The 7,068-nt window shown below is 58.3% G+C and overlaps 1 protein-coding gene across 3 annotated transcripts in view; it reads left to right on the forward strand.

Annotated features, from left to right (window-relative positions):
* The first annotated feature begins 608 nt into the window (after nt 1-608).
* LOC113209557 (tropomyosin-1) overlaps nt 609-7,068 on the forward strand; it is a 17,417-nt gene continuing 10,957 nt past the window's right edge. The window contains exons 1-9 of one of the 3 annotated variants that reach the window (XR_008010941.1): nt 609-765; nt 4,170-4,335; nt 4,431-4,556; nt 4,638-4,771; nt 4,844-4,961; nt 5,070-5,140; nt 5,240-5,378; nt 5,473-5,542; nt 5,892-6,622. Coding sequence is in view for 1 of the 3 variants with exons in the window: in XM_026427131.2 (XP_026282916.1) it covers nt 4,222-4,335; nt 4,431-4,556; nt 4,638-4,771; nt 4,844-4,961; nt 5,070-5,140; nt 5,240-5,378; nt 5,473-5,542 (772 nt within the window). In the remaining 2 variants the exon portion in view is untranslated. Of the gene's footprint in view, nt 766-4,169; nt 4,336-4,430; nt 4,772-4,843; nt 4,962-5,069; nt 5,141-5,239; nt 5,379-5,472; nt 5,543-5,891; nt 6,623-7,068 lie in introns of all 3 variants that reach the window. The other 2 variants (XR_008010940.1, XM_026427131.2) reach the window with 2 other exon arrangements.

The raw sequence follows: 7,068 nt of genomic DNA on the forward strand, positions 1-7,068 counted from the left end.
CGACGAGTTTTTTTGACGATTGTGTTAGGAAACTGCGGACAGGACTCTGCGGCCCGCCCCTTACATTCACACTCCCGCCTTACAGTATTTACTTCATATGACCCCTGCCCCTGCCCCCGTGCTGTGCTGCACCTTGCCCCCACCCACGAGTGCAGTAGTAACGATGTTTTGACAGTCGGTCACTGTCACTCCCCGCCCCCTCCTTTTCGCCCGTGGTGAGCGAACTCGCGGGGTACCTTCCCCTCCCGGGACGCCCTACTCAACGAGGTCCTCGATGACGGCGGCCCGCGTCGAGGACGGCGGCGTCGACGGCCGCGCGGCCGCCAGCACCCCGACGACGACGCCCTCCCCACCGGCGGCACTCGCGGGGGGAAAGGGGAGGGTCGGCGGGAAGGGGAGCCCCTCTGCTCGTGTGGCGGTCCATTTTTGGATCCGCCTCCCTCCTCCCGAAGACGCACCGCCGTCGGAGGGGCCGCTCGTACCCCGGGTCCGCCACGGCTGCAGCGGCGCCCGTCCTGGGCCCCTGCGGGGGCTGCTGCCGCAGCCGCCACCGCGTCGTCGGGCTCGGGGAGGTCCATGTGGGCGGATCCCCCGTTCACCCGCGGGGGCAGCCCTCCCCGCCCCTCCCCGGCTCCTCCCCGGCCCCTCGGGGGCCCGGCGAGCCGCGCCCCCTGCGAGGCGAGGAGCCCGGGGCCGAGGAGCGCCAAGCCCGTCCCCGCTGAGTCGAGAGCTTGCACCCGCGTCGGCTCCGTCAAGAATCCGCAGGTAGAGCCCGCTGTGCCGAGTGCTTCAGAGTGTGTGTGTGTGTGTTTGTGCGGGAGAGACGAGCAGTGCAGTGAAGTGCGTAAGTGGATCAAGCGATGTGCGCCGATCGGGCCGGAGCCAGAGGCAGCCCGCTGAGCGCCTCCCGGCGGCTCCCGGACTTCTCCTCTGCGCCGGACAAGGACGGCCGCCGGCGCCCCCGCGCGCCCACTGGCTGGGGGTGCGAGTGAAGCAGCTCATCCCCCATCTCTCTCTCTGTCTCGCTCTATCTCCTGCCTCCGCTCCAGCTGTTGGGGCACTAGTGGCGAGCCGCAAAGTTTGACAGCGTTTGACAAGCGTGACGTGATGGGTGTGGCGGCGGTGGTTGACAGCCGTGACATGCCAAACACGGCCGGGGATAAGAAGTCTGTTAAGTGGACCGATATAGGGGTACGAGTGCATAAATCGGATATGATTTGCATCGGTGCAGAGGTAAGTCCGCGCCCAGACGAGCGACTTGCACGGACGACTTCACTTCAAAGACGTTGACTTCGTGTCTGCTCTCGGCGTATTTCGGGAAAGAACTTGCGTTCCTTAGAGACGGCTTACAACCCCCATTCCGCGCAACCTCCGCACCCCTCGCCTCGTCTGTCTGCGGTCACGTCCGTCGGTCCGCCCTTCCGCCAGAGGGCTGCTCCCTTGTGTCTGCCGCTGGCTCGGTTCAGCAAAAGCTCAGCCGAAGCTCGGCCGAAGCGCAGCGAGTTCGGCCAGCGGAGGCGGAGCAGCTCCTCCTATTTTGAGGTTAGGCGCGGTGACGTAAGGCTGCTAACGTCTACTCGCAGCGCCTCGCATTTAGCTGGGCTGCGTCCGCGACGCCTACCCCCTCCCCCCACCCCTCATGCCCGGCGCGGAGGTGCGACGGAGACGCAGCATGACTGCCCCCCCCCTCCTCCCGCACGCAGCCTCCGCTGGGGGCGCAGCGCAGCGCGGGCTCGGCCGGCGGTGCCGCGGCGCTCCCCCCGTGGGGCTCGGCCCGGCTGCCCTCCACTCTCTAGCACCGAAACTCGATCCACTTATTGCTCGCGTTCGCGGAAGACTGGCCTCAGTTTGGCAGGGCGCGGGGCTGGCCGATCCCGCCCCGGCTCAGCCGCGGCAGCAGCAGATGTGTACCCGCTGCTAATTGTCCCCCCCCCCAAACTTTACTTCGATTTTAGTTGGCGACAGAGAACTTCCTGGCATGGAGTGAGTGGCACTCTCGCGCGCGACTGTACGCTGCCGCCCCTATCCGTGTCTCGCATTGCGCGACGGACGGTTGAAAAGTTTTTGGTCCTCGAGCGAAAAACCGTGATTTCTACTATTTTTCGCCGGGTGCGGACGCAAACGCCCCCGCCAGGTGAACGGGCGCTGCGGGGGCGTTGCGGTGGTGGTGGTGGTGGGGGGGGTGAAAGGAGGGTGGCGAGCAGAGCACCACAAAATGCTCACTGCTCACGCTCTCCGCTGCTCTTCACTCCTCCCCGACAGTTGGTGGTGCCCGACACCGCGACCGCTTTCGCAAGGTGACCCTATTTGAAGTCCTCGACGCGGCTCCCCGCGACCGGCCGCCGCCCTGGCAGCTGAGCTGAGCGCCACCCGTCCCTCACACACACACATCCACACCTAGGGGGAGAAGGGGGGGGGGGTCAGCATTGTCGCAGGAGGCCGAGGGACGGAACCGAACGGAACGAGGCGGAACAGAACGGGCGGAGATGTTATTGCTGGGCGTGCCAAAGCTGTGACCAGTGGGGCCCAGGCGCCCCCCCCCCCCGCAGTCCCTCCCTTCTCGTTTGCCGATATTTCCTCATTGTCACGGAATGCGCGGGTCGCGCCAATATCCAGTTTTTTTCCATTTTCTTTTTGTCGCGCTTATTCTCTTTTCGTTTGTTCCCCGCGGATTTGGTCACAACAGAGGCCTCCCGCGGCGCGCGGGGGGGATTGTTGATCCGGCGGTGTAAATACGGGATGGGAAGTTACGCAGACAGGGCGGCCCGTGGGGAGGGAGAGGAGGGGGAGGGGGGAGGTTTGGTTGATCACAATAAAGAGATGCCGCACCCGCGCCGCCCATGCATGAATTAACCCCTGCCCCGCTCGGCCCCGCTCGGCCAGCGCCGCCCACTCGCCCGCCGGGCCAAAACCGTGTTAGCTGCCCTGCACGGGAAAATACAATTGCGTTACAAAACACTCTTGGGGCCTCTGGGGGTAGGATTCGAACCGAGCACGGACACGCGGGCACGAGGGCGAGGGTAGCTATGGCGGGGCGTGCTCGCCCGTCCAGTGTAAGAGCTCAGCAAGCGCCCCGCTCCCCCGTTGCTTGGAGAAAGGGAGAGAAGAGTCTATCAATTTCCCTTAGCGGGAAGCGCCGCTGCTGCTGCTGCACCGCTGGCCACCCCCCATTATGTCGTTATGGCGCAGGGAGCTGGCGCGGGGGAGGTGGTCGGGGACGGGCGGTAAATTGATAAAGCGTCCAAATAATAAGTGATTTCGCTGCTCGGGATAATGTCGGCAGCCTTATGGTTTACTGGGGGGCGGGCGGGGCGCCTCCGCAGAGCCCCCGTTCCTCACGGGGAAAGTAAGGCGCCGCCCGTGCTTCACGCGGCGAGGAGAGAGTGAGCGAAAAAGAGAGCGGTCCGAGAGCGAGGGAGCGAGAGAAAGCAAGAGATGGACGACGCGCCGCGCCGCGCGGGTCACGGGCAGGCTAATGTATGGAGCCCGGGGAATTGACCTGTCACGCTTATGCTTCTCATTTTAACAATTTATAGGAAGGGCGCGATGCAATGGGGATACGGTGGGGGAGGGGGGCAGGGGACCTTCTGGGCCACCGTGCAGCCACAGGACGCGGAGGCGGGGCCCCGCGTTGTGTACGGGGACGACGTGAGGGATCAAACGAGATTTGGAGAGGGATCGAGATCGAACCCTGCCCGGGCGACCACCGCCTGACTGAAGCCCCTAATATCCCCGCCCCGCAGCTGACTAGCCGCACATCCACGTCCCCCGCGACCTGCCTCGCCGCCACGCCACGCCACACCAACGGCGCGCGCGACTGGGCGGGGTGGCGCCCGGCCCGCCGCGGTGGTTAAAAATAGTTTGACTTGTAAACTGGAGCGTGTGGGAGCCAGGTTCCCGTCCGCCCGGGCGGGCCCGTGACGTTGGGGGCTCTTTGAGAACAAGTCGGTTATTTTGGAGATACCCGGCGGTGGGAGAGAGATGGAGAGAGGGAGAGAAGGGGTGGGGGAAGGGGGCTTGAGGCGTTGGGCGTAGTATGGATGAATGATGAATGGTTGATGGATAAATGATGAATGATTGATGGATAAATGATGGATGAGTGGATTCAATAAGGTGTCCGAAATGTTTTAAGAAAAATAAAAACTGACACGCATGATTTCTTTCTTCAGGTGACGGATCTTTTCGCCAGTAGAGCCCCCCGCCCCCCGAAACACAGCCACAATGGACGCGATCAAGAAGAAGATGCAGGCGATGAAGATGGAGAAGGATGCGGCCATGGACAAGGCCGACACCTGCGAGGGGCAGGCCAAGGACGCCAACTCCCGCGCGGACAAGGTAAGGGAGGGTTCGAGACAGACTCCACTCGCGAGCCAGCCGGGCGAGACGAACGTTGCCGCCTCTTACACAAAACTGTCCTCGTGTCTGCACAGGTCCTTGAGGACGTCCGCGACCTCACGAAGAAGCTGTCCCAGGTTGAGCAGGATCTCTCCACCACCAAGAACATGCTCGAACAGGCCAACAAGGACCTCGAGGAGAAGGAGAAGAACCTCACCAACGTGAGCACCCATCCGCCCCCGTCATGTAACTACCCCCAACCCTTCCCCTCCCCTCATCGATTGATTCTCTTCTCCGCCCAGGCCGAGAGCGAGGTCGCCGCCCTCAACAGGAAGGTCCAGATGATTGAGGAGGACCTCGAGCGCTCTGAGGAGAGGTCCGGCACCGCCACCACCAAGCTCGCCGAGGCTTCCCAGGCCGCCGACGAGGCCAACCGGTGAGCAGAGTGACGAGCAGACGTGAGGTAGGCCCGCCGGAGACAGTCAGGACTAACGCGCTCCGTCCTCAGTATGTGCAAGGTGTTGGAGAACCGCAGCCAGCAGGACGAGGAGCGCATGGACCAGCTCACCAACCAGCTCAAGGAGGCTAGGCTGCTCGCTGAGGACGCCGACGGCAAGTCCGACGAGGTGACGTAACGCTGGAGGATGAACACCATGCACTGCACACGCACGTGTGGCCGATGAGGCGCTGACCGACCCGACCGTCCTCACCAATGCCGTCCTCTCTGCCCCCAGGTCTCCCGCAAGCTGGCCTTCGTTGAAGACGAGCTGGAAGTCGCTGAGGACCGTGTCAAGTCTGGTGACGCGTGAGTATTCCCCGGTCGTCGCTCGGACCGATCCGTCGGACCCGTCCTCGGACCCGTCCACCCTGCGCGCAAACTCAAACACGGCTCTCGGTTTTGCAGCAAGATCATGGAGCTCGAGGAGGAGTTGAAGGTCGTCGGTAACAGCTTGAAGTCCCTGGAGGTTTCCGAGGAGAAGGCCAACCAGCGAGTGGAGGAGTACAAGCGCCAGATCAAGACCCTCACCGTCAGGCTGAAGGAGGTGCGACCACAGACGCGGCCCTCGCCGACCTCTGTCACCAAACACGATTATTATGTTTCCATTTTCATGCAATTACGTTCGTTCCTCCTCGCAGGCTGAGGCCCGCGCCGAGTTCGCTGAGAAGACCGTCAAGAAGCTCCAGAAGGAGGTCGACAGGCTCGAGGGTGAGTGGGCCGGCGAGGCCGCTAACATCACAGGACTTGATAATAGGCCCTGTCGGGCCCAAGGGCAATGTTTAAAGGAGCTATGTGTCGAGACGTTTTTTAATGCGAAGTGCGCTTTATCTAGTCTATGTTTCGTCCAAATATCTATGTTAATTTTAACCACCATTTACAGTTGTGTTATCATCGGTGTCATGCCTACTAGAATACTTAGAGTAACCCTTAATTACTATAATTAAAACGCAAACAAACTGACAGCAGGCAATAGCTTGGCCAGTCTATTGTGTGACGTGTTTTTGTGTCGTGTGGTGAGCTAAACTAACTAATGTCTTCTAATCCTTCACTGTTGCAGACGACCTCTTCAACGAGAAGGAAAAGACGAAAGCTATTTGCGATGATTTGGATTCCACATTCGCTGAACTCACTGGCTACTAAACATTTTCAGATACAACACAAATCTCCTTCCTTGTCTCTTTCTCTTCTTTCTATTCAACTTCTCCATACGCTTTTCAAGTTTATCTTTCGTCTGTCTCCTCCCCATTATAAAGAGATCGCATTTTTCTTTTACTTCTAAAAAACTAAAATTAAGACCATTTAAAGGTGAAAAGATATTTTTCAATGTAGGGCTGCCACCGTAAACAATTGATTTGGTGCGATCGTTTTAAAATGTTCGACGCGTAAAATCCTTTTCATAGTATCCAGTCATGCAACTTCTTTAAGTCACCATGTAAATAATGCTGTAGAATATTCTAAGCTTACTGTTAGCACCAACGAGAACCCGTGCTTTAAACCGTTGTCATAACGGTCTTAAAGCAGGAAAATTCTCATGTTCGTTTGTTAGTTTTCAAGCGTTTTCATCAAGTAATAGCATACAAATAGGCCTCTTTTTCATTTTGTGGCGTTTTTGGTGTTTTTGTGTTTCTTTTTTTAACGAAAGGACAATACTCGTGTACGCTTTTTCCGTCTGTGATATTCTATTCATTTTGTCTTAATCACGCACCGCAAAAATTGTTTTATTTTTTAAAAAATCCACACTGTGACACGCTACTCGCAGCAGGTGATCGCGCGGACAGCTCCAGCCAGGTAGTAACCGTTTTGTGAAAAGTCTTTGTGGTTTGAAGGCCCTGGAAGGCCCCATATGCAACACCGGGCAAGTGGGCTCAAAACGAAAAGCATGCAAATTTTGTAGACATGATGCTTGATCGGTGTACGGTTTACTTCAACACAAAATAAGTACTTCCAATTGAAAAGGGCAGGGACGTTTGTGAGTGAGAGAGTGAATGAATTGAGCGACAAAAGATTCGCGAAGTTTGACAATCAACGGAAAAAAATCCAAATTGGACTGGGGTGAAATCTGTTTGAAAATTTGAACATCATGCTTTGATTTTCAAGCGTGTAAAAAGCAAGTCATGTGCACGATTTTTCACACCATCGAGAGCGTAAAGAGTTATTTCAACCGGGAGAAGCGTCAAAACGCGAATGCGCATCGTCATACAATATGTGCATCGTCATAAAATTGCATGGCTTTT

The sequence above is a fragment of the Frankliniella occidentalis genome, unplaced genomic scaffold (assembly GCF_000697945.3).
Source record: "Frankliniella occidentalis isolate FOCC.00 unplaced genomic scaffold, Focc_3.1 Scaffold29, whole genome shotgun sequence".
In the NCBI taxonomy this organism is placed as follows: domain Eukaryota; kingdom Metazoa; phylum Arthropoda; class Insecta; order Thysanoptera; family Thripidae; genus Frankliniella; species Frankliniella occidentalis.